Below are 26,994 nucleotides of genomic sequence, written 5' to 3'. Positions count from 1 at the left end.
GTCTAAATCTCCCAAGCAGGAATTAATTACATAGGGTCAGAGACTCTGTTGATTTTGTTCCCTATTCATCCCCACCACTTGCCCTGGCTTAGAAAAGGTACCCATTTAGCTGATGAATGAAAGAATGAGTGAATCCTCCCAACAACCCTACAGAATAACTACTCTTCTACTCCTCAATTTACAGATGAGGTGACTGAGGCTGAGAAAAATTAAGGAACTTGTTCAAAATCAGAGCCAGTAAGTGGTAGATCCAGAATGTAAACTCAAGGAAGTAGACTCAAAGCCACCAGACTATGTCTTATATGCTTCATGGAGATGGCAAGTTATCTGTAAGTAAACATTTTAAGGAAATATTTTGAGATAATTTTTTAAAAGTAGTTGTGACAAGTGAAGATGGAAGACACACTGCTAGTTTAAGGTGTAATCAAGCTTCCTAAAGGAAGCAGCACCTTTTCCTTAAGTAATATAAAACGTAAGTTATAAGCAATAAGAATTTTACTTGTGTATCTTCTTTTTTTTTCTTTAATAAATTTACTTATTTATTTTATTTTTGGCTGCGTTGGGTCTTCATTGCTACGCGCGCGCTTTCTCTAGTTGTGGCGAGCAGGGGCTACTCTTCACTGAGGTGCGCAGGCTTCTCATTGTGGTGACTTCTCATGTTGCAGAGCATGGGCTCTAGGTGCGCAGGCTTCAGTAGTTGTGGCATGAGGGCTCAGTAGTTGGGCTACTAGAGTGCTCTAGAGTGCAGGCTCAGTAGTTGTGGCGCACGGGCTTAGCTGCTCCGCGGCATGTGGGATCTTCCTGGACCAGGGCTTGAACCCGTGTCCTCTGTATTGGCAGACGGATTCTTAACCATGGCGCCACCAGGGAAGTCCTACTTGTGTATCTTCTAACTCCATCAATGCTTATAGAATCACTGTGTGGGCTTATGATGGTTTATAACTATACAAAGGTATTTGATGATTCTGGGCTACTGCGGCAGATTAGGAGGAAATGCTTCTCCTCATACTTCCTTCCTTGTTGAAGGAACTCAGTTACTGTAACTCCTGACCTCTCTCCACCCCTTTACTCACTCAACCCTGGGCAGGCAAAGGGACTTAACAGTAGACTGGGGAAGAATAAACCAAGCAAGCTTGACCTAGTTCCACCTTTCCTCTTCTTGCGAGACAGCTGCCTGTAGGAAGCCACTGCTTCTCCAAAGGCAAGCTCTTCCCCACCATGCAGAATGGTCTGCTGAGGCCCAGCGTTGCCTGTCTGGGCAGAAAAGTCTACCTAATTCTGGGGATTGGCCAGCAGGCCCACTTGGTTCTTGCATTAAATTCTCTATGTAAGCCTTTATCAGTAATACAGTTGATAAAGTATCAAACTACCTGCCACTATTTTGTTTCATTTCTCATTTTGTTCAGATCTTGGATATGGAAAAAGGGGTGCTCTTTATCAGGCTCTCTTCAGAGACCTCTGCCATTTTATTTTTTTATTTTTTTTTTTGTTTGTTTGTTTGTTTTTTTGTGGTACGCGGGCCTCTCACTGTTGTGGCCTCTCCCGTTGCGGAGCACAGGCTCCGGACCCGCAGGCTCAGCGGCCATGGCTCACGGGCCCAGCCGCTCCGCGGCATGTGGGATCTTCCCGGACCGGGGCACGAACCTGCGCCCCCTGCATCGGCAGGCGGACTCTCAACCGCTGCGCCACCAGGGAAGCCCCCTCTGCCATTTTATATCGAGGTAGTTGCACCATTGAAGAAACATGAAAACATGAAGAAAAAACATTATTGCAGCATGCTCAAGGTCTGCAGTCAGATACACATGGGTCTTAAATCTTGGCATAATCTCCCGAACAAGGCAATTTAAACTGAGCTTCAGATTATTCAACTGTAAAATGGGAATAATATCTACTTTTCAGGGTTATGTGAGAATAGAGAAAATGTATTAAAGTGCATGGCATATAGCAGGCAATCAGTGAATGATAACTATTATTACCACCACTACTATTATCTCAAGGGAGTAGAGGGAATGTTGAAAAATCTGGGAAAATCTATATGGCTTTGGTAAATACCTAATATTAGAGGAAATGTGGTAATGAAAATATATAGCATTGAATTGAGAAGTTGTAGTTGATTAAGAACATACAGACGGGGCTTCCCTGGTGGTGCAGTGGTTGAGAGTCTGCCTGCCAATGCAGGCAAGGGACACGGGTTCGTGCCCCGGTCCGGGAAGATTCCACATGCCGCGGAGCGGCTGGGCCCGTGAGCCATGGCCGTTGAGCCTGCGCATCCAGAGCCTGTGCTCCGCAACGGGAGAGGCCACAACAGTGAGAGGCCCACATACCGCAAAAAAAGAACATACAGACGTAAGCAATAGAGCTAAATATAACTCACTCAAAATACTGATTTTTTTCTTTTAAATATTTTTCTTCAAAATGTTCATTTATAGTCATTATAATTTTATGATCCTGAAAACAGGACAAAACCAAAAGTAACATTGCTCTTAATTGAGTATATGTGAGATAAATAGGAATAGCATGTGGAAACTAAATTATCTGACATGATAGTGGCTAGGGCAGAACCAAGAAAAAGGAGGGGAACTAGGGGATTTTTTAAACTAGTATTTTTTAAATGCCACACAATTTCATATCCTCAAAACTTGATTCATATAATTCCGTAAGGAGAAATACGGTAATAAAAAGAGAAATTAGAGGTAGAATAAGATAATTTCATCACAAAAATGAATGCAGGTTTTATATTATAGATGTAACTATGACAAAGAGGTAGAACAAAACTGAGGAGCTATACAGACTAGCCAGCTAAACTTAATTTAGGAACCCATGACACTGACCGATCTAAAATAGAGGCCATAGTTACATAAAGGCTTTCAGTTTTAGTCTCTATAACTCTATACTGTGGACCTAATGCTTCTTCTATATCATAGTACAAACAACTAGCTGTACAGGGAAGAAGAAGTGGAAAGGATTCTGTAAGGCTGAGAGGGGCCTCTTCTAAGAAAATTGATGAAACCTCTATTGCTAGAAATAGAACATATGAATGGGAAAAATTATCTGCTCCAGGAAATGACTTCTTAGGAAGTGTTTTGAGTCACAAAAGATTTGAGTTTAAAGCTTAGCTTTAGCATTTTATAGCCATATAACTCTTCCCCACCTCCAGGTTTTAAAACAGTGCTTCAGCTTCTTCATCTATAAAATAGGGCCAATATGACTTATTTAGCAGAGCTGTATTAGTGCTAATTTAAGTATCCAGTACAGTGCACTGCATATAGCAAGTACTCAATAAAAGTGGGTCCTTCTCAAATTTCTCTTGTTCCATGTCTCGAAAACTAATTTCATGGATCTAATGTCATAATTCTAAGCAGCAATTATACAGCACTTCATTTTTTCACAAGTCCTTTGTAATTATTTTATTCCAGTTAGCAATGGGCAGAGAAAGCTGTGTTTTTTCAGCACTTAAAAAGTTTCAATGATCCCCATTATAAATAACAAGAGCATCTTGGTGAGAAATATGTATATAAAGGGATTTCTATTTTTATCCAGAAAGAAAAAAGGCTCAACTTGCATTTGGACCCAGATATTATACTTGGAGAATTTTACTCTTTTAAATATGAAGCATTTTGAAAAAACCAGGAATTAAGAAATTAGGCTTAACAAGAAAACTCACCCGACTTTCTCTTTCTTTTTTAGCCATGAGCTCAAGTTCCTCTTTGGCATTACTCAGTTCTTTTTCCAGCCCTGCAACTGTATCCAAGTCTCCTAAAAATTAATACATAATGCTAGTTATAATCAGAATCAACATAATGTGATCTTTGCTGCCTTGTTTCTAAGGAATTTAAGATACAACCCAACAACAACAAAACACATATGCACAGGTTGTTCTTTGCAGCATTATTTGTAATAGCAAAATACTGCAATCAACCCACAAGCCTATAAAAGAATGAATAAAGCATAGGATATCCACACAGTGAAATATTATATATAGCTGTAAAGAAGAATGAGGAATATCTTTATGAACTGATACCGAGTGATATCCAAGTTATTAAGTACAACAAGCTGGGCACAGAAGAATACTTCTAGTGACGTATGTTTTATATTAGGAAAAGGGGAAATAAGAACATACACATACACATCACATATACACATAGGATTAATCTGCTTATTTTTGCAAAAAGAAACACAGAAAGGATGCCTCAGAAATGAAACTGGTTGTCTTCAGGGGATGAGTAAAAATAGGAGAGAAAGGACAGGGAAGTAGATGGGACTTCGGAGTACACTTTTCTACATTTTTGAGCTTTGAAGCACGTTAATGTTTTATTATTAACGTGTAAAGTTAGTTCCATAATGAGGAAGCAAAAGCCAAACACTGAATACTAACATAAATAAATGAAACTAAATAGCAAATTGATAAGATAACCACCCAGAAGATAATAAAAAAAATTAATCCAAATAATTTTTGAACTCAGTATTCTAACTGTACACCCTTGGTGGGAAATAGTCTAAGGATAAAAAGAATTATAAAGAAATTTTAAACATTATTTAATAGATTTAGTATTGATAGTGGTATTCATGTAGACATTCTGAAACTATTTTTGTGTACTGTGCAAATGTATAAATATAGTGACGTTACAGGTAACCAGGTTTCTCAATGTTGGGAGAAGGCAGATACAAATACAAAATAACGGAAAGAAAGAACTTGTATTGTTTAACTGGAATTAGAGGAATCAGTATCAAATGGAGATATGTGTGTGTGCGTGTGTGTGTGTGTATATACATATATATGTGTATATATATGTACACACACACACACACACACACACACACACGCTCACACATATACATATAAACATCCTTAGCTCTGTTCACTTAAAAGGGCCTAGAAGCAAATGACATACCTGTAGCTATGAACCTATCTTATGTACAGATATTAGTATATAAATGCCATTACCCACTAAAAGGAACCAGAGAGCTCCTTGAAGTAATGGATAATTTCAGGGAGGAGGTAGGCAAAGTAAAAGAAAATCACAGAACATCTTATTGTGCCAGAAAGTATGGAAGTGCTCAAAAACAGATGGGGAAATACTGAAAGGAGAGAGGAACGGCTTGAAGGGGCTCCAATTGGCCAAATCTGGGATAATTTGGTTATCAAATGGAATAATGACAGAAATGGATAATAAAATGATTTTTTTAAAAAAGAACCCATTACTCCATACTGATATAAACAAACGGAGTAGGAAGAATAGGGAAAGGGCATCTCTTCTTTATAAAAGAATACACACTACTAAACAAAGAAGGAATTTTAGAAATAGAAAATCTCTTTTTTAAACTACCAAATAGTGAGTTCAAACAAGCTCAAAGGATGCTAAAACCACTGGGTGAATGACTGTGGGAAAGCAGAACTATCAACATCTCAAGGCATTTGCTGGCAGATCACTTATTAATTACAAAGGGGAAAATGAACCTTTAGCGTGGAGACATCTGGCAGATACAACCTTAACCAAAGAACTAAACTTAATATCACCGAGCATAACACAAACTGATACCATGTGCTCCTGATGTGATGCACTGAGAAAGACATCATCCATGTAGTATTCTTGCCAAAGATGTTTAACTTGAATCTAACCATGAGGAAACAATCAGAGCCAAATTGAGGGCCATTAGCTGGCCCAGAGTTTTAAAAAATGCCAATGTCAGAGAACAGACTTGTGGTTGTCGGCGGGGGGGGGGTGGGGGGGCGGGGGGGGGGTTGGATTGGGAGGCTGGGGTTAGCAGATGCAAACTATTATATATAGAAGGGATAAACAACAAGGTCCCACTGTACAGCACAGGGAATTATATTCAATATCCTGTAATAACCCATAATGTAAAAGAATATGGTAAAGAATATATATATATAAAAAACTGAATCAATTTGCTGTATATCAGAAATTAACACAACATTGTAAATCAACTATACTTCAATTGAAAAAAAAAGCCAATGTCAAAAAAGACAAAAAAGGCTAGAAAACTGTTCTAGATTAAAAGAGACTGAAGAACCATGACAAGTAGGTGCAATGCGTGATCCCTGAGGGAAGAGAACAACCAGGTATCAAGAATATTATTGGGACAATGGGAACTCTGAATATAGACTGTACATTAGATACTAGGACTCTATTAAAGCTAAATTTCCTGAGCGTGATAATTATATTGTAGTTATGGAAGAGAATGCCCTTGTTCTTAGGAAGTACATAATGAAGTATTTAGGGATAAAGTGTCAATGATGTCTGTGAGTAATTTTTAAACGGTTCAGAAAAAAACATTATATCTGTGTGTGGGTGCATGCAAGAAATAATGCAAAAGTAGCAAAATGTTAACAATTGGTGAATCTTAATAAAACTGTATATGGGTATTCATTGTACTATTTTTGCCACTTTTCTATAGGCTTGAAATTTGCAAAATAAAAAATTGGGGAAGGATGCTTTTAAAAAAAGGTAAATATGGAGTAAATTAAACAAATCCAGCATCCTTTACTCTTTAACTAGCATAAAGTTTCCCACTAAAAAATGACTACTTGCACAACTTATCTATGAATTCCATAATACCCTACACTACAACACAAAGTTTATACATTCTTAAAATCATTAAAAAAATCGTAAGTTAATTCTCCAAGTCCACAACATTTCTTATCATAGCACTATAATCACCAAGTCACTAACCATGGTGAGCCCCTATTTTTGGAACTCACTGGATAATAGTTTCGTTGATGCTTCCCTAGATCCCAACCTTTTGGTCTGTGAAAGTCAGACTTTAAGGCACCCATTTGAGTTTTGCTCAGTTGTTTTTAGGGAGTTCAAGGCCTATAACCATCCCTTGGATGGAGGGGAGCTTGGCACTGCCTACCCCTCCCAACACTGTAATGTGGGTTATGTCAATTTACAGTGAGCAGCCTCAGCCTGCTTAAGGTACCCAGGAGACAGCGTCAGCCCCGTGGTCCTGCTGTGCAGGTTTGGAAACCCTGCCTCCCACATTCCTGAATCCCTGCAAAGCTAACTGAAAAAGAGAATTAGGATGCAGTTTCTCTGAGTCAAATCTGTAGCCAGAGCAATACTTTTAATTCAAAATAAGGCAAGGGCAGTTCTCCCTAGAAGACACATGTCTTCAGCCTTTCGGTGGAATCCAAACTTATTTTTTCCATTATGGTAGGAAGAGAAAGAGAGTCTTGGCCAAACCTATTAACAGAGAGTTACAGGAAGGAAAGACAGAGGTTCCTGAATGAAATGAAATTTGATACTTACCTAACACAGACCTGGGTATGCTAGTATCCCCTTTGTCAGTCAATGAAGTGCTATCATCTCTGGAGGGTATAGGCACTGAACCCTAAGAATTGGAAGAGTCAGGGGTTTTAGGAAGATACAGGAACCATGATCACAATGACAAGGACTTGGAACATTCTTGCACAACTTGATATTAAAATTATCATACTTATGCCTCAGATATAAAAAGAAAATGCAGTTGGCATAAACATCTATACAAGTCTATGGTTCTTACTTGATCAGTCTGCTCTGCAAGATGGGGACTGACGGAGGTAACTTCAGCTGGTTGGTCAGAGATGAGTGCCTGGGACGTCATGAAATCTTTCCCTCCTAAATACTGGCGCAGGGCCTGTAATTCTGAATTTCTTTCCATTAGGGCCTGTACCATCTTTTCTGCAGCAGCCTAGTAAGGGAATCACACATAACATTAGAGAGATATTCTAATAAAAAAATTTGTGTTCTGATGTAATTGTTAAAAGCCAACCATTTAAGAAAAGCCAGTGGGGCCCTAAGAAATAGTTTCCTTGATTTTATTTTATAGGAAAAACCATAGTCAATGAGCGGAAAGAAAGTCTCTCATAGGCACAATATTGGAAAAATGGAATATAACACATCTGTTACAGATAAAATAATCTAAACTTGTTCTGCTAGAACTATCAGGCTAAGGTATTAAGATTCTGGTTCGAATTGGGTAACATATGTCTTTCTTTACTCATGTGCCTTTGGCCTGAATGGTCTTTGCCCAAACATTTGTTTGGTACACTCCCTTAAGGTCTTTGCCAAATGTCAACTTTATCAGATTGGCCTAGTCTGCATTTCCTATCTAAAACAGCGATCTCATCTCTACTCCTAATTCCCCTGTCATGCTGAATTCTTTTTACAATGCACTTACCAGTAATCAATATATCTATTTATTGTCTCTCTCTCTCTCCCCAGCCCCCCGCCCTGCCCCAACTGGATGTAAGTTTTCTAAGGGCAAGTACTATGTTTTGTTCAGTGCTGAATCCCAAGCACCCAGAACAATGTCTGGCACATAGCAGGCACTCAATTCATAGGTACTCGAGACCTATTTATTGAATGAATCAATTACACAGAAACATTTTTATCAGACCACATGATCAGGAGAATCTGAACCTCAAAATCACCAGACCCAGTTTATTTCATTTAAAATTCCACAGTTTTCTAAGACACATGATGGTACAATAAGGAAAAAATTTAGAACATTTTTTGTGACCATTACCACATAGAAAGTCTGCATTTAATCAGAAAACCTAGAAATAATAAACTAAGACTAAAAGAGGGTATAAGATGATGAACATATTAGCTATATTATAGCATCAACTGTCTCTGGGAGAATTATTACTATTTTAAATAAGAAGCTGAGCTCTTGTTATAACTTCTAAGGGAAATAAAAGAATAACCTTCCAGTTTTAGTATGTAAAATTCAGACTCTTTAGGGATTTGGACATAACCATCTTAGAGGTAACAGTACATTATTAATTTGTCTTAATAAAAATCTCTGTGAAATTATGAGAAGAAACAGCGTGAATAATACGCAGGATATCTTGTGCCATATATATGATCTATCTGGCTTGGTACTCTTTTTCCAGCAGTGCTGCTTTTAGCACTGCTCCTCCAAGTGTGGCTCATGGGCCAGCAGCATCACCATCACCTGGAAGCTAGTAAGAAATGCAAATTCTTGAGGCTACGTTTTTAAAAAGCTATTCAAGGGATTTTTCTGCATATAAAATTCGAGAAGCAGATCTAGAAGAATACAATCATTACACTTTTTCTTGTGTTGAAAATCTTTTGTAAGTTCAGGCATCTCCTAGATTCCATTATTTTACTACCAGCAGTATATTAAGTGTTATAAGGCTAATTCTTTCAAATTACAAAGGGGTGAAAAAGAAAACTCAAAGACTTGTTAGCCTCTTGCCAAAGACTTAAATAATTCACAATGATTTTGTTAGGTCTATTCTAGAAGCAATTTCTGCAGCACACGGCAGCATGTATCTAACAAAATGTGTATTTACTGCAGTGGGCCTAAGAATTGGATGAGTGGAATATAACCATCCCATAATATAAGGAAGCATTAGAGAATATTATTGTCAAATAACACAGGCAAATGATTAGTTCCCTATGAGAACAGACTAGGGAGAATTCTGAGTGACTGGTCCCTGAAATGCAGCACAAGTCAACTATACTAGACTTTCTCTAGCCTTTAGGAGAAAGATATGTGAAAAGGAGGGTAAGTTAAGAATTGACTTTTGAAATATTTGTGTACCATTATTTTGAAATTACTATATGCCGTATTACTATGAGATTGTTTATTCTCATCATGGCCTTTGAAAAAACACAAACTTTTTTTTCTCTCTTAAAATAACTCAGATTTTACATGAATTAAGAGAAAATATGTAAAGTATAAGTTTTCCCATACCCTGGCTAGAAACAACATATCACTCAAGTCTTGATAATTTAGAATCAAAATCAAAACACTCCAGAACCCTATATTCCTTTCTGTCAAAATTATCAGAACATTAAGGAAAAGAAAATGTACATAATGAATTTAATGAGTGGGGACATGTATTATTTAGGCACCCTCCAAATGCAAAGTGTTCTAGAAATATTTCATACTCTGATGACTGATGTAAAACTGTAGTCTAGTTAATAGGCTGAAGGAGAAGAACTAACAGAATGGACTGTAAGATGACGTAAATTTTACACGTTATAAAGTTCTAATGCTTCCTATAGTGCGGACTATAAACACACTAAGTGGTACTCTTCTGGACTGGGCATTAGTCCTTACTTGGCTCTCCTGCTCCCTGCTGCTCATGGACTGAAGCAGGCCCTGAATCTCCATTTCATATTCCACCACTTGTTTGTTTCGATCACTTAGAAGGTCCTGCAGCATCCTTTCCTTTCGCTGTAGACGCTGGCACAGCTCCTCAGCTATCTCACTCTGTCCTGGTCCAAGTTTGCAGAGCAATGTTGCACTAAGATCCTAATACAGGAGAGAGAGTGTAAGTTTTGGAGGAAAGAATTCCATCTACTGTATATCAAAGGGCTTAAAAGAATCTATCATAGAAGAGAGAGCAAGTATGATGTCTTATTCATTTTTGTTCCCACAGATCCAGCATAGGCCTGGCACATAAAAGGCCGTCAATACATGCTCAGTGAATGAACACTAACAATACAGAAAAGAATACTTAGAATGGCAACTTACATATTGTTTTCTAAAATAAGTCCTTGCCCTGTAATGCTCAGAGCACATAATAATGTTAGGTGCAGATAAATGGGCACTCGGTTCATTTATCTCATTTATCAACTCCCGTTTGACTGTATAGGGGGAACATGAAATGATCAGCTGAAAAAAATAACAAGCACTGTATTTATAAGCACGGTGATGAAGCTGCTAGTTCTACACTGGAGGTAATACATGGGGGTTAAAACTGTGGAGCCAGATCACCTGGGGTGCACACTGGCTCTGCCACTTATTAGCTATGTCCCTTTGGACACAAGTTGCTTCACTTCAGAAGTCTGTTTTCTTGTCTGTCAAAGAGGAATAATAGTATGTACCTCATAGATTTGCCAGGATTCAATGAATTGACATCCATTAAGCTCTTAAAAAAGTGCCTGATGCAGCATGAGCACCATAACAAAGGTTAGCTATTGTATCGTAGGTACATTTTTTAGATCTCATTAATTCTCACATAACTTCTTTGAGAAAGATAATTGTCCCCTTGAGTTTACAGGTATAGGGAAAAAAAGTCCCAGTGAAAGCCAGTGACCTGCCCAGAGACAGGATGGAATTAAAGACTTGGGTCACCGGCCTCTCAGACCTCAAGAGTCCTAATGCAAGACTGAGATTATGTCATCACTAAACCAACTGCCCTTAAGTTAACTAAATTCTTGCCTCCACTTCTTTGTTCCTGTCATGCAGAGACGTCTGTAGCTGCTGAATGATACTTTCTTGCTCCTTCTGCCAATGGCTAAATTTCGTTTCCATTTCTTCTTTCAGCCATTGGAGGTTTTGACAGCTGGCAGACAACTGTTCCACTTCCAGGCCTTTGGCCCTCAGGAGACTCTCCATACACTACAGTCACAAAGAAAGCAGCCGTTAAGTCAAAGGGCCACCCCACACTCCTCAGCATAAACAGGAAACCTCATCCACCTTTACATTATCTCCTAAGTTATCTATCAATTTCTTTTGCAAAAGGAAACAACGTAGTATCTAATCTAACAATGCCATACTAGTCTATTGGTTGTTTCTAGAAACTCTCATCTAGTTTGTAGAGAGATAAGTATAATGTGTTAAATGAAGTACTCTGAAGGAAGTGAAGAACTTCAAGAAGTGTCAGATGGTTAGATATTTAAGCTCTAAAATAAATATATAAAAATAGCCCAGAGTAAATATTAATAAGAGAAACAAGTGTTCTGATTGTGGCTGTACAGACATGTACATAATATTAATGAGAAAAATACAATATAATAGCTGCATCTGAGCAACGTTTATATAAAAGTATATAAATATTAGCAAGGATTAGAAATAAATTAGAACTATGTATAAAAGTCCATATTCACTGCCCTCTCCCACAAAGTTCACAGTAGAAGTGCTAAAACTTCTCACTCCCTTATGTATAACGACAGAACTAATGACTGCTATTTTTGTTTGCTTCTGTATTTTTTTTTTTTTTTTTAATAAAGCAAATATCCTGGTTTTCAGAAAATGATGGAAGGGGTGATGTTTCAGGTTTAGAATCCAAGTGGGAGAGGGATACCAAGTCATGACAGATTTTGCTCTTACCTGCATGGTAGCTTCATTGGAGGAGAGGATACCACGCAACCTCTCCAAGTCATGATCTCGCTCTCTCACGGCAAGACAAAGTTGACGCAGTTCTTTTTCTTTTTCTTCTAGACTGGAGAACTTCTCGTCTATAGCCCGCTGCAAGCAAAGTCAGCAACCCAAAGCTCCACAAGAGTCACTATTCTGATCATTCTTATTCAATAAGATTTCAAATATAAAGGAATGGAAAACCAACTCCCAAAGCAGCAAATTAAGTAAATACATTTCTAAAGTCCCCCTGTGGATGAAATAATCCACAGCATCATGAGCAAAATTATGGTACATACCTCTAGAGCAATATCTCTATCTTGTATTCTTTGCCGAAGTTTCTCAAGCAACATTTCATTTGCTTCAAGGGTTTTGTCCGAGTTATTTCGATACTGCAGGAGCTCCCGAAATTCCTAATGAGACCAAAAAATATTTTCCTTTATTCATTTATTCAGTATTAACTGAATTTCCACACTTTGTCACGGAATTTGGTAGTGATTCGGGATAAAAAACAAAATGTGATCACTCTCAAGGGGAACACAGTTTAGCAGAGATGACAGACATACAGAATGTCAACTATTCTGCATCACATATACGCAGGTGTATACATATACGCACGTAAGCAAGCTACTAGGGGAACATGGGCTGTATTGCCTAACTCTGCCTGAAGGTGTCACTAAAGTTCTCACAAAAGAGGTTACATTTGCTCTGAGTCTTAAAGGACTAGGAGTTTCCCAAGAGGCTGTGGGGTATCTCTATCAGAGAAAAAAACTGGCACAACATATGTATACCGTGAAAAAATCATATGCTCAGAGAAATATAAGGGATCCAGTGTGACTAAAGCTTAGAGTAGGTGGTAGAACTGATCAGTCTCTTCTTTGGTGCTCCATTTTTTCCTATAACTTTCATTTTATCATGTATATAACTCTGGAAATTTCTATACAGAGGTCTTCAGTGGGAGCAGTAGACATATCTTCTCTTCATTTGCCTCATACCTAGCCTAGTATCTAACCTACAGAGGTGCTTAATAACTATTTGCTGAATATTTATTGCTTAAGTGTTTCAGGTCTATATTTCTTGTTTCCTACACTTGCTGGTTAGCATCTTGGTTGACGGATTGTACTTTCTATTTCTTCTGAATCCTCCTGATTCCCACCTCTTAATGTTCTACATGTAGCAGGTACTCAACACAGGTGGACTAATGTTTTGAGATGATATGAACATAAATTCCCAAGCTCTAGGAACTCAGTTTTACTTGAAATCACTCTGTGGACTCACCTGAAGCAGCTGCTCTTTGTGACTCAGACTATGGTTGAGGTGCTGAATGTGTTGCTCTTGGGTGCGAATCTCAGTGTATTTTTCAGCCTCCAGGGTATGAAGCTGTTGGCCCTTACTCTGCAATTCTCCTTGTAGCTGCTGCAAGGCTTTTCGCAATTCCTGAATTAAATAGATTCCCTTTTCAAACAATCTAAAATTTTCACATGGTCATTAGATATGGAGGCCTTAAAACTTTCAAAGCACAGAGAACAAAAAATAAAGTAGCAAAAAGTGCCATTCTTAAAATTACTATAGAGATACTACTACACATCAGTCAAATATGATGTGGGAAATCATGGGAACCGTGGATGGGGGTAGGATGTAAATTTGATATTATAGTTCAATACTTATTTTTGGCTTAAAAATGATACATCTATATAAGTACTAAGTGGGACTCTGTTCTACCATAAACCTGGATCCTTTACAGTAAGCTCAAGGATACAACATTCCTACCTATCCTTTTAAATCTTAAAAAAAAAAAAAAATGGCATTTGCTCTAAGCTAACAAGAAACCACTTAAGAATTATGTGTTTTATTTTAAAAAACATACATGACTAATTGTGCAAGCCATTCCTCTGACTTGGTTGTTCTTCCCACTTTTCTGTCTCGCTGACTCTTACCCACCCTTCAAGAATAATCTCAGATATCTCCTCCTTTGTGAAGCTTTCACTGATTCCCTTCCCCGGCCCCTTGTATATATTCCTACAGGACCCCTATATGTCTCTTCTACAGTATTTACCACATTGAAATACTGTTTACATGACTGTCTTTCATACTATATTACAAGTAACTTAAGAGGAAAGAGCCTGTGATATTCACCCTTGTATTTCCAGAACACAGCCCCAATACCTGGCACATGGTATAAGGGCAACAAATGTTGAGCTGAATTACTTAGATTAAGTAAGTGACTCAAGGGTTCAACACAAGCTATCCTTATAAAAAGTCACTATCAGGACAAAGTCTGCATTTACACAGTGCCACAAAATGATTAATGATTTACTTGGTTATGTTTCCAAGAAGCCTCTTTCTGCTGCTCTCTCTCCTGTGCTGCAGCCTCTACAAATTGCACACATCGTCTGGCATCAGCCAGCTGCCGTTCTTTTTGTCGTACCACCCTCTGGAGCTTCTGTATTTCAAGCTGGCTGCAGAATAAAGCGCTCTGAAGGTCAAGCAGAGCCACCTGTTGCTGAGCTGGGGAATTACCCTCTGAGTTCTGAAAAGAGAGTGAGAATCATCATCACAAGGAGGGTAAGCACTGAGCAGCTGACAAGAACAACAACAAGATCAACACTGTGGCTGCGAGTGGCACATCCTCAAGTGATGCCTCCTGTCCCAGGTGACCCTCACATACATGAAGTTGTCCAAGCTGACTTTGGTGCAGCATTTCTCGAAGCTTTACCATTGTGTCGTTTTGACCTTCGATCACCTGGTACAACTCCTCGGTCTGAAAACAAAGACAGGGAGTACCAAAAATGTTAGCGAGCTAAATATAAATTCCGTTATCTCGCCTGTACAGATTTTTGTAGCAGGACTATTCCAAAATTCCAATTTAGATGACACTACAGTTTCTCTAGGCTAAGATCTGTTAGTCTGACAATATCCAATTCAACAAATTATAGAATACTTATCTACTTTGATGGGAAAAATTGTTTCCTCATGGGTCCTTGACTGCCAAACACTTTACCTCATTTTCCCTGCTTTTCAGAGTTTCCTTGAGGTTTTGAATTGTACCATCTTGCTTCTGAGATGACTCCTGAGCGGACTTTAGTTCACAGCTCATTTCATTCAGTTTTTCTTGAAGAATCTGAATTCAGCAAAGAAAAACAGTTTCGTAGGTCAATGATTTCTTTTAACCTCAAATGCAACCATGAAGTGCTTCCTCAAATCTAGGTTTAAAGGATTTCTCAGGGAATATTACCTTATTAATTTTTCCCCACATAGCATAACCATTAAAGCCCTAAGTCAATCAGCAAGAGAAAGTAGCAGGAAATGTGAAATACTTCTTTTAATACTCAATTGCTTCAATTCTCATGCACTGTGCTTTCTCTATGACGGCAGCCATACTGGGGGTACCTGTCCACATGAGTCACTGTGGATCTTTTACACGAAGACCAAGGAGCTTCTGCTATCTACTACAGGACAGGACACAACAAGGGTACACAAAGCCAGGAGCACAGCGTCCCAAATTGTGGGAATTTTCTTCTAAGCAGATGTTAAAACCCATGGGCTATAATGGGGTAAGAAGTTAAACCAAAATCAAAAGCATGAACCTCTTGTCTCAGTGCCTTATACAGATGAAAATTGCACTCAAGTTTTAATTTCAGACCTAAAAGGCACCAGAAATTCTGATCTGTGCAGAACAGGCTAAAATCTTGATGAGAGATACAGGAAAGAACTACACTTTTAAGAATATATTCCACAGAGCACCAGGCATACACAGAACCCATCTCCCAGGTCCTACTCAGAGAGGTTAACGCAGACCCAGCTAGAGCCAGTCACATTCTCAAGAAACCCTGTGACCTCCAATACCTTGTTGGTGGTCTCTGTCTGCTGGATTTTTTCCTGGAGTTCTGTCAAATGTGAATCAGATACAGCCTGCTGTGTTGTACCGGTCTCGCCTGAATTCAGCTTTGGTTGTCTGAGTACCTCTTCGGTCATCGTGGGCTAGGAAGAAGCAGTGAGATGATTAAGTTAAGCGTAGCCAACAATAAAGTTTAATTTTATCTTCAAATGTCTTTGGCATCTTTTGCCAGAGACTTAGAAAACCAGCGTTGCTGAATGGCTTATCAGTAATTCCTGAAGCCAGTCCTGTTCCGCATTCTGAGTCCTGATTCACTTCCTCTCTAGCTCCCCTCCCCACCTTTCTCTTTCTCTATTCAGTTAAAGCAAGTAATTCAGAGATTAAAAAGAAGAGAGGATTTTTTTAAATGCTTATGATGACCAAATATTTGCTTTATCCTATTTTCAATCAGGGAATTCAAAAGGTCAAACTCACACCATCCCTAAGGGAGAAAAAGTTATAGTTCAACTATCTTTCTTACAACATGCCTATTCACATTATTGGAAAAATGGGTAGATTTCAAATAGGGACCATACATTAGATAATAGTATTTAATCAATAGTAAATTTCCTAACTTTGGTAATTGTACTGTAGTTATGTAAGAGATGTCCTTGTCTTTAGGAAATACATGCTTATTGAACGTAAAGATGCATAATATCTGCAACTAATTCTCAAATAATTCAGGAATAAAAAAAATGTGTCTATAAACAGTGAGAGTGATAAAGCAAATGTAGCAACATATAGCAACTGGTGAATCTGTGAGTTCTTTGTACTTCTCTTATGACTTCTCTAACTTTGAAATTATTTCAAAATAAAAAGTAACAAAAATTAAAATAAATTTAAAAATCCATAGGGTCTGGGAAGGAGGTATGTTTTATAGGAATATCGATTCACCAAAAAGATTCAGGAGAAAAAAACATCTATTTATATTTGGGATGATCAGACTAAGATAAACTTACTGAACTGTACCTAATATTCATTATGAGCTAAGATACAAAAATAAAACTTTAGCAATTCACTGTGGCATTAAATTCCATCTCTTCTCTCCCTGCCTATCCCCCCTCCCTTTCTCCTGCACTCCAATTAGGGAAAACACAAATCCATTAGGAAGAGAAAAAAGGCAGCTATTCATTTTTTCTTTACCTCACATGTTTAAACTCTGATTATCACCTTCTAGGCAGTGGGGTTTCAACTTACCTTAAACCCCTTCCTGACAGCAACTGACTGGAAATATAAACATTTCAGAAGAAAAATCTTTTCTATTCTTCCAGAGCTGTTCATCATTTTTTAAAACATCTATGAAGCACCCCCTAATATGCAAAGCACTGTGGGATTTGGAGTGGGGAGCTAAATGATAAAAGAACAAGGAAATACACAAAATATAAGCTAGTGACAAGCCCTATGCTATAAAATAGGAAAGCATGACAAAGTTGTTAAGTTACTTTAAAGTGGTTGATGAGTGGAAGGTCTCTATCAGGGAGCATTTAAATTAAGATCTACATGATAAAGAACCAGCTCTGCAAAATAAGAATAATCTTATTCAGAAGAATAATCCAGGCAGAGGATCAACTAATGAAAAAGACCTCGGGTAGATATGCCCCTGGGAAAGAGAAAAGCCTACGTGGTTAGAGGAGCACTTTCCAAGAGAAATATAATATGAGCCACATATGTAATTTAAAATTTTCTAGTATCTTCATTGACTAAAGTAAAAATAAATAGGTAAACTTAATTTTAATAAAACATTTTATTTGACCCAATATATTATACCTAAAATATTATCATAAGCATGTATTCAATATAGAAATTATCAAGATACTTTACATTCTTTCCATAATAAGTCTTTAAAATTAAGGTTATACTTCACACTCACAGCATATCTCATTTTGGACTAGCCACATTTCAAGTGCTCAATAGCCACACAGGGCTAGTGGCTGCCTTCCTGGAAAGCACAGGGCTAGAGCATACTGGGCAAAGAGGATGGTAATACACGATGAGGTGGAAAGGCAGGGAGGGGCCAGATCTGGTGTACAGAACCTACATCGGAGGTAATGAAGCTGGATTTCATTCTCATTGAAATGAGAATGGACTGCAGGGTTTTTAACGGAAAAGTAATCAATCATATTTACATTTTAAATAGCTACTCTGTGATGAATAGACTGTTGGGAGCACCAATAGGAATGGAAAGACCAGCTAGGAGGCTGCTGCTGGGGAAAGATAATAGTGGCTTGGATTATAGTGGTAGTAATGGAGGGAGAGAGAAATGGATAGATTTGGATATGTTTTGAAGGTAGAGTCAACAGGACTGGATGATGAGACAGGGAGAAAGAGAAAAGTAGCAAGGATAATGACTCCTAGAAAAAATTGAGATATTTGTTGTTGTGGGTATAACAGGGAGCCTTGCCCTGAAGTGATGTGAATTATGTCACACCATGGAAGAGGTAACTATTTTAATAGATATTTACAACAATTCTGACTGATAAATAATTTTATCATTTATTTAACGATAAAACATTCTCTACCAAACTTGCCTTCTTACTTCCTCGGTGTAAAACAAATTTCCAACAACATCTATGACAAGATATTTTTCAAATTTAAACTATAACAAGCAGAATTAAATAGCTTCAAGTTCTAAATGGTCATATTTAATCACTTTAAACCAAAGAATCTTAGAGCTGTGAAGGACACTTTATAAATCAGCCATCTGGTCCAATCCTATCTTACATTTGAGGAAATGGAGACTTAGATAAGTAATTTGTCCAAAGTTACACTGAAAATCAGGAAAAGGATCCAAATAAACCAAATACAGTTAAGTTGGTAACTTCCTTTTCATCTTTATAAACCCATTGCCTACCATAATGCCTGGAATATTGTACGGACCAAAAGTTTTTGTTTAATAAAGTAAACAGAACAATAAAAACAAAAGCAAATTAACAAAAATAGGCCTGTCTCCTAATTCCCAGACCATTGCTCTAATCTCTCAGTGGCTCTCTTAGAAAAAGACCAGATAAATAGATAAAAAGGTAGATGTTTAATTTACGCATTTAAACATCAACTTTAAATCCAAAGGATGCCACAGAAAAGTACATAATGAGTCTGGATCTCATCTGAACCCATCTTGGCACGAATCATCATAGAAAACCCCTAATTTGGTAAATGTAATGTATTGACCTAAAGGCTAGAAGATGTTTGTTTCTTCTTTATTCATAATATTTTATTATTTTAAATCTCAGGAAAAAAATGTCCTTTCAGATAAGTCTGCCAAAAGAGTACCTAGCAAAGTCCCACTGAGTAAACAGCTCATAATGAATCTTGTGAAATATCAAGTACATAAACCAACCACTCCTATGAAGATTTTGTAAAGCCTGAAATCAGTAATACTTGATTTGGTTGAATCAGTGTTAATCTCCATGCTATCAGTTACTAAAATCATGTTGTAATCATAATATAATTTTAAATTCAGTTGCTTTTGACTCAGGACAAATGCTTTTCAGCATCAGAAAAGAGAATTGCTTCCAGGCCTAAGGCTGCATAAAATAAGACCTTTAGGCTAAAAGGCAGTTATTTAGATCTTCTGGATTAACAGCAGTTTTCTTGACACTTTCATAGTCATAAAGTCACAGGGCTCAAACTACTATAATTTTCTATCCTATTGTTAGCACTAGGGGATACACAAGAACTATCAACTAGCATAAAATTAAAAGCCTAATCTTTCACCAGCATCTAATGCTTACCCCTTCCAAAGGGCCTGATCTGGGTTACATAGCTAAGCTATAGAGAGGGATAAATTTATCATAGTCATACAAGAGCAGACTCTGGCATTGCAAGGCTTGAAGCAAAGATCTCTTACTCTCTGAATTTAGATAGAAAAGAAAACTGCATGTGAACCAGAGCTGAATTAATGTTTACCAAGGGACCACACCCCTTCTATGACAGCTTTTCTATTGTAGTTCAGGGCCAGACAATAAAGAAGGAAATTATCAGCTAGAATAAAGCTTCAAACCTTTCTTTAGATATTTGACAACCTTGGGTCTTCAGACTTAATTCTGTAGGAGGCAAATAAATCAGTTTGCATAATGTCAGAAAATTATTAAGCAGGAGAACTACACTGTTGCAGTTTTTCTTTAATATAAGAAAGAAAGAAGGAAAGAGAGAAAGAAAAAGAAGAAAAGCAACCAGGAGGCATTCTGATGGTGATAATTTAACAGTAACCAGATTAAACAAAGGAATCGAAATGACCTTACAGAACAATCTCGCTCTTAGGATAAGAGCTTTTCTTCATATTTGTAGCAGAATTTAGCTAAAGGAAATTTTTTTTCTTTCAAGTTTTTTCTTTCTACAAACTAAAAAGAGAACTACCAAAAATAATTTACACTTATTTCTATTCTATCCACATTTGTTCAGAAACAGACAAAAATCAGTCTGCTTTTGTCCCACTTAGATCTGCTTTTGCCATAAAACACAACAGGCCTTAAGGTGCTTAAAAGTCAAGTTTTAAACAGTAGATCCAGAATCCAAAACATACATTTTATCTACAAACACTTTGAGCCTAATTAATCTATTTCCTTCCACATTCTTAATTATTGGATAAAACAGCACAACAATCAAATGCCATGATTCTTCAAGCTGAATGTTTTCTTCCTCCTCTCAATGTTTTATTATTCTACAAACAGTAAAGGCAGTAAGCCAGGTTACAGCAGAAAGGTCAAACACTGCTGTGTTAAAGGTCTATTTTTTTCTGATGTCTAAATTTAGTGAAGAAAAGGGACTTGACCTAAAGATACAGTTACCATATTTTAAATATGCTCATTAGGATGCCAGATTTCTTCACAGAATTCCTAAAGAATCCTCCCGCAATCCTTAGGGTATAGAAAGAAGGTCCTGCACTTAAAACAAGTATTTATTTAATTCAATGTACATCAGACAATGTGGTTTAATATATAGAATAAAAAGGTCTTGGCAAGAATGGTTAGGAATCTTTGGCTCTGCCTGGGCTAAGTTATTTAAACCATGAGCTTTCCATCTCTCTAAATTGAGAGACTGCGTGAGATGATCTTTAAGCTCCTTCCCAGCTCCAAAATTTTTTGAGCCCAGGCACCAAGAGAGTATTTTTAATTTAATATGGAGAAAAAACTCCTCTTGTTTTACCTGTAATTTTCTAAATCTTCACCTTTCTACAATATTGGCCATATTTGAAAGGGGGGAAAAAAGGTTATTTCCCATCCAGCCTGTCCAAACTATTTTTAGATCCTAATATGAAAACACTATGTTTAATTTGTGACATCTATGTCTGCTCACAGAAATACTGTCTTGTAAAGCCCAAATATAGCTGCAAAGCTCAATGAAGGAAAAGGAAGCAAAAGAAAAGTACACAAGCGTTGGGCATACTAAACATTTTATACATATGAAAACATGTTTTAAACTTTTGGATAGTCATACTTTTATGTAACACTTTAATATATGCTACTTCTGACAATTTTGTGCAAATTCAAAAATATTTCTCCCATTTCCTCTTTCTAATTGAGATGCAAATATTATACATAATAGAACTATTTTTTTTTAATTTCAAGTGACAATCAACAATTTCATTTAGAAGCTCTAAGTTTCTGGGATGATGTTGACTGGTAGCAAGCTTTCCAAAACTGCCTTCTAGATTGTCCACCTTTGTAATGGTATCACTAGAGAATCCGAATCAAGTAGAACATGCCAGATGTTTCACAAAATTAATTGAACCTAGCATTTACTGTTGCTGTAGAAACAAAATAGCATCTGTCAGGTCCCTGTACTCGTAGCTGAATTTAAAAGGTTGGTATGAAATCAACTGGGCAGACATGAACAGCTCAGATTAAGATCAACTGTCATCTTCCAGTCATTAAGAAATTCATGAGTACAACGGATAAAACTCTCCTATCATCCGATAATGGATGAATCCCTACTTAATATCAAACGTCTTCAAACAGAGCTCAGTATACAAACTGGCTGTAAAGAGTTTTTGCCTTAACATTTTAAATGACGATACTTGACTTCCCAAGTCTGTTTTATGAACGAGTCATCGTTAGTCCTCAAATGACCTCTTAAGTTATTTAAAATATTGCCCAGATGTTACAATACTTTGGTGGATTAATAGGTTTTTCCCCAAACCTTTACCCTAAGCTCTAATCAGTTTGAGGCACACGTGCGATGAAAGGCTTAATGCTCTAGGGAGGGCTAAATAGCAGAACTAACTCCCTTACAGAATAGGAGAAACATTCATAAATCTAAAAATGAAGATAAAAAAAGAAGGGGGTAGGGGATAGAAAAAGGAAGTAAGAGGAAAGAGTTCTAGTGCCAGAAATAAATGTTTTTTATAGGGTAAAGGTGAATTAGAAATCTCTTTTTGTCTTAAAAGGTGTGCAATTGTGATAATTAATGGGAAAGCCAATAGATAATCTTATAAAGAGGATTGTGAAAAACAAATTATTTGAATGAATCACATTTACTAAAGGGGACACAAATGGGCTCAATGATTAATTTTCTCAAGTTTAGAATATTATTAACCTTCAACTAGACAGAAATCATGTGAAGCCTGAGGCTAGCTAACTTCAATCAGAAAGGCACTATGCAGCCATTTTGTATACCTGGACCCGAAGTGGCAAATAATCTTCACAGAGATCATCCCACAGCTCCTGGAGGTCTGAAATCTCCAAGGGATAACTCACGGATGTCTTGTAAAGGGGTTTCAAAGACCTGTTAAGGAAACCAGAACTAACTCCATCTGTCATGATATGGCCAGGCCTGGTTCCAGGTGGGCTGGATTTCACTGGAATAGGAAGCTTGCTCCCTCGGGGGCTCTGGATGGGCTTATAATCAAGACCTTTAATCATGCTAAGAGCTAGCTCCAGCTTGTGGTTACACATATGCTGTGGGGCCTGTTCATCTGAACAACAGTCACATTTTACAAGTTCCTTTGCACTTCTCTCAGGTTCCTCTTCCTTTTGCTGTGGAGGACTAGCCTGGACACTTGCATCCAAAGATTCCACAGAGGATCCCGGTGTCCCTTCTTCCATGCTTTCTCCATCTGGGGGTACCTTCACACTTGGTAAATCCGGTGGTCCAACCTCAGACAATGCTGGTTCTTCAGTGCAAATGCTGGTGGACCACCTGGTAGAAGGGCCATACGAGATACTTTTTGCCACTTTTCGAGGCACCTTACAAATGGCTTCATAGTCTGAATCAGCAACCCGCAAAGCTGCACAACCACGGCATCTCCTGGGTCGGTTTCCGGGGCCTTCCGAAGCATGACAGCTGTGTAGCTCCTGAGGCTGATCCTCATTTTCTACCCAGCACTCAAACCCTGAATAGGCAAAGTCCTCCTGGAGCAGTGCAGAGTATCTTACATCGGGTAAGCCGGAAATGTCAACCGTTCCATTCCCTGCCTTGGTCTCCGCGCCAGTGTCATCATTATTCTTCCGATACATGCTAGCAATGCAGAACTTGAGGCGGTCCTTCTCCAGAAGCAGCTTCTGCAAGCGCTCGATAGAAAGGGCTTCGATCCGGGCAATGACGGTGTCGAATCTATAGATCCGATCAAGCATGAAAGCACACTTGCTGCAAGCAAACTCAGCTTTGCCATCCCGGGAGACATCCTTGCCCAGGACGTGCGACAGCAGAACCTGGAGGTTGAGCTTGGATGCCGTGTGGAAGATCCAGCGCCGCTGGTTTCCGCACAGCTCCCGGGCACAGATCCTGCAAATCTCCTTCATCTTCCCTCCTGCGGTTGCCGAGCTTCCCTGATGCGGCTGCTGCTCGGTGATCACTCACTGGCGCTTGGTTGCGTTCCGTCTCCCGCCCCGGTGGCCTCCGGCCGGCATGGCACAGCCCGATGGGGTCCCCACTCTGCAGAGGCGCTTCGCTGCCACCCGCGCGCGGGCTCTGGGTACCAGAGTGGTGAGCCCCGCCCCTCGGGGAGGGGTCGGGCGAGGAAACACTTCAGGGGGATGCTGAGTGACATCAGCGCAGGCCGCGCTCAGAACCTGCCATGTCTCCTCCAGCTGTCTCTCCCACCAGCCGCGGTGTCCTCAATGTCCTCCCTTTCAGCTGGCTGGGTTCGCGGTCCACAAGCGGCCGCCCGCGGCTGACGCAAAAACTCAGAGATTGAGGATCAGATTTCAAGATGGCGCCAGAGGCTCGGCGCCTGCGGCCACCGGCAAACTCCTCTGGGAGCTGTAGTCCCGGAGGCCGGCTCCTCGCTCTGCGCATGCGGGGTGGCGAGCGCGTCCCCTCGCCTCCAAACGACTTAGTGCTGCTCGCGGTAGAGCACAGACCTGGCTAGCAGTGGGTACCGGAGTGGAGAGCAGGACAGATGCCGACCTCTGCTAGGCCACTTGTATCTGCTAAAATTTCACCCCCAAAGCGCACCAGTTCCCTCACGGATCCTCCCTTCCGCCCTTGCGGGATGTCCCAAGGCTCTGCTTGGGGAGGAGAAAGCCGAATCCCCTCCCCCTCTCTCCACGGGTAGTGCCACGTACTCTGGATGGAGCAGCCTGGCAGCGCCACTAGGTACCGCTGCGCGCCGCCTCCCTCCCGCCTGCAGCACCCCCCCGGACCCACCCCCCCACTCTCCCTACCCAGTCCGGTGCCTGGATTAAAAGGCCCCAAGTCTTCACAAGCGGCCGGGGAGAATGGGTTGATAAACCGGAGGTGGCAGGTAGGGCAGATTTTAGGAGGCTCAGTTCAATCTCCCCCTCGACTGTTGGGATCACCTATAAAAGAGAACAAGTGTTTCTCCCCTCGTGATGTTGCGGTTGAGTTTAGCAGTCCTGGATGATTTGCCCTTTTTTAGAAAAGAAATCGAGAGAGGGCACAAAGCAGTCACCTGAGGAGTCCAACAAAAGCCACATGAATGCAGCTGGTTAACCAAGATTTTGATGATAACAGAGAAAATGAGCTTTTTCAAGAATATAGACACCTGAGAGTAGATTGCCATCACCGAATCCTCTTTCAGGTTCAGGTAGACTGTAGGCCTTATTTTGGGGGCGGGGAGGGGAGACAAACACTAGAACAAAAGACCTTATTTATTTGAGCAAGAGTCCAGGGTATCAGAGAGTGCTGCTGTCTGCAGAAGTGGAACTGGGAATTTCACTGACTTCAGTGAGTATCTTGTCTTATTCAGCATCATCTAGTAGTAAGTCACCCAGCCTTGGGTACAGAACTTAGATTGCACACAAAGAGTGGAGGAAAGCTGGAGCTCTCTCTAGGTGGAATCGAGGTGTCAACGTCCGTTTATAATAAACAATTCTCTCCCTGGCTTGAGAGGTATGCAAACTCCAGATGGGAGGAAAAACAGTCCCCCACAGAATCATCTGGAGTTTGCCCAGAGCAGGACGTTTCCCAATTACAATAATGCTAGATTTCACTAACTTGACTTTGTGAGATAATAAGGCCAGCAACAGTCTAAGTATTTCTGAACCTCATCTCCACGGCACAGCCCATACTCGTACACCTGGAGACATTCAGATGCCTTCGATGAAAGCCCATAATAAACCCCCAACTTCTTATTATTGAGCATTAAATGAGATGATTTGGGGGAAGTGCTTTAACAGATTTTGGCTCATATCATGTCAATAATAATAGCTAATATTATTATTTTAATATAATGCAATATTTTAAATTAATTTTAAAGCTTTACGGGGCTCTGCACACATAAAATTATATCACTCTCTTATTTAATCATCAAAACAAAATCTTAGTAGCTCCATTGTGAGAGATTAGAACAGCCCTTAGAGCTTTGGCTTTAGCAGGCTACAGAACTTTGCATCTGTGATTTCACCTAGAGAGGCAAGTTCTGGTCCCAAAACCAAGAATGTAAAATAGAGTTCCAAGTAAAACTCACTACAGGGCTTCCCTGGTGGCGCAGTGGTTGAGAGCCTGCCTGCCGATGCAGGGGACACGGGTTCGGGACACGGGTTCGTGCCCCGGTCCGGGAAGATCCCACATGCCGCGGAGCGACCGGGCCTATGAGCCATGGCCGCTGAGCCTGCGAGTCCGGAGCCTGTGCTCCGCAACGGGAGAGGCCACAGCAGTGAGAGGCCCTCATACCGCAAAACAAAACAAAACAAAACAAAACAAAAAAAAACTCACTACAGGTGCATTTTTGCCTGTCTCTAGGTATATGAGCTTCAGAGTCAGAAGAAATTAAGTAACAATCGTAACAATCTTTGGAATCCATAGTGATCTATAGAGAGGCAAGAAGTTTCTGGCCTGCCAGGACACTACCCTGCCATACCGTATTAAGTATTATCCTAAAGAACAGCAAGGACTCAAAAGTGCAAAAAGTGCAAATTAAAACATTAATCAAGACCTCATCTTTGAATGTGGATGGGAGCCACGTTTTCCTATTGGGGAAAATGCTAATGAAACAAAGTAATTAATGAAACAAAGTGCTCCTGGGGAGCAAACTCTAAATAATACTTTGTATTATTTTGTATTCCTTAATAAGATTTTGCACCTGACCTGTAGTCTCTAAACTTTAATGACAACATATGGGTAGTTGGTATACAAGAGCAAGTCAGTACAAGTGGAGAAAAGGCAACTTACTATTGAAGAATATGTTTGTAAAGAATATGTAAGTAAAGATCAACATACTGAAAGAGCTCTACATACATATCTAGGCTTCCAACAGAGAAATAAATCACTCAACAATCAAAGAAAATTTGAAGACAGCACTCTTCACTCCCAGAGAACATATTTAAAGACCATATCTCAAAACAGATAGTAAACTAGAGTACAAGAACCACTCCTAAATATGATCATTTGGTATTATAAAACTAAAAGATCACTTTTGTACAGATCAATTGAAAATAAAAATTAAAAAATGAAACAAGGAAAATTATGTGATAATAAATTCAGCACTTCATGGTTTATCGAATATCATCTTGGTCAAGATTTTGTATTTAGTCAACACTGGTTATCTATGGGGAGGCAAGAAAATGGGGAGCTGAACAGCAACATTTACTTTTTTT

General features: G+C 39.2%; 1 protein-coding gene across 1 annotated transcript in view; it reads right to left on the bottom strand.

Moving 5' to 3' along the window:
- The window catches only part of PDE4DIP (phosphodiesterase 4D interacting protein), a 144,482-nt gene that overhangs the window by 66,755 nt on the left and 50,733 nt on the right, over positions 1-26,994 (bottom strand). The window contains 12 exon segments of the mRNA XM_007457126.1: positions 3,665-3,756; positions 7,272-7,353; positions 7,525-7,692; positions 10,096-10,290; positions 11,203-11,382; positions 12,094-12,231; positions 12,420-12,533; positions 13,399-13,557; positions 14,438-14,650; positions 14,789-14,881; positions 15,122-15,241; positions 15,967-16,101. Coding sequence (XP_007457188.1) covers positions 3,665-3,756; positions 7,272-7,353; positions 7,525-7,692; positions 10,096-10,290; positions 11,203-11,382; positions 12,094-12,231; positions 12,420-12,533; positions 13,399-13,557; positions 14,438-14,650; positions 14,789-14,881; positions 15,122-15,241; positions 15,967-16,101 — 1,689 coding nt within the window.

This window comes from Lipotes vexillifer, unplaced genomic scaffold, assembly GCF_000442215.2.
Source record: "Lipotes vexillifer unplaced genomic scaffold, Lipotes_vexillifer_v1.1 scaffold511, whole genome shotgun sequence".
In the NCBI taxonomy this organism is placed as follows: Eukaryota; Metazoa; Chordata; class Mammalia; order Artiodactyla; family Lipotidae; genus Lipotes; species Lipotes vexillifer.
This window is presented reverse-complemented; position numbering and strand designations above follow the sequence as displayed.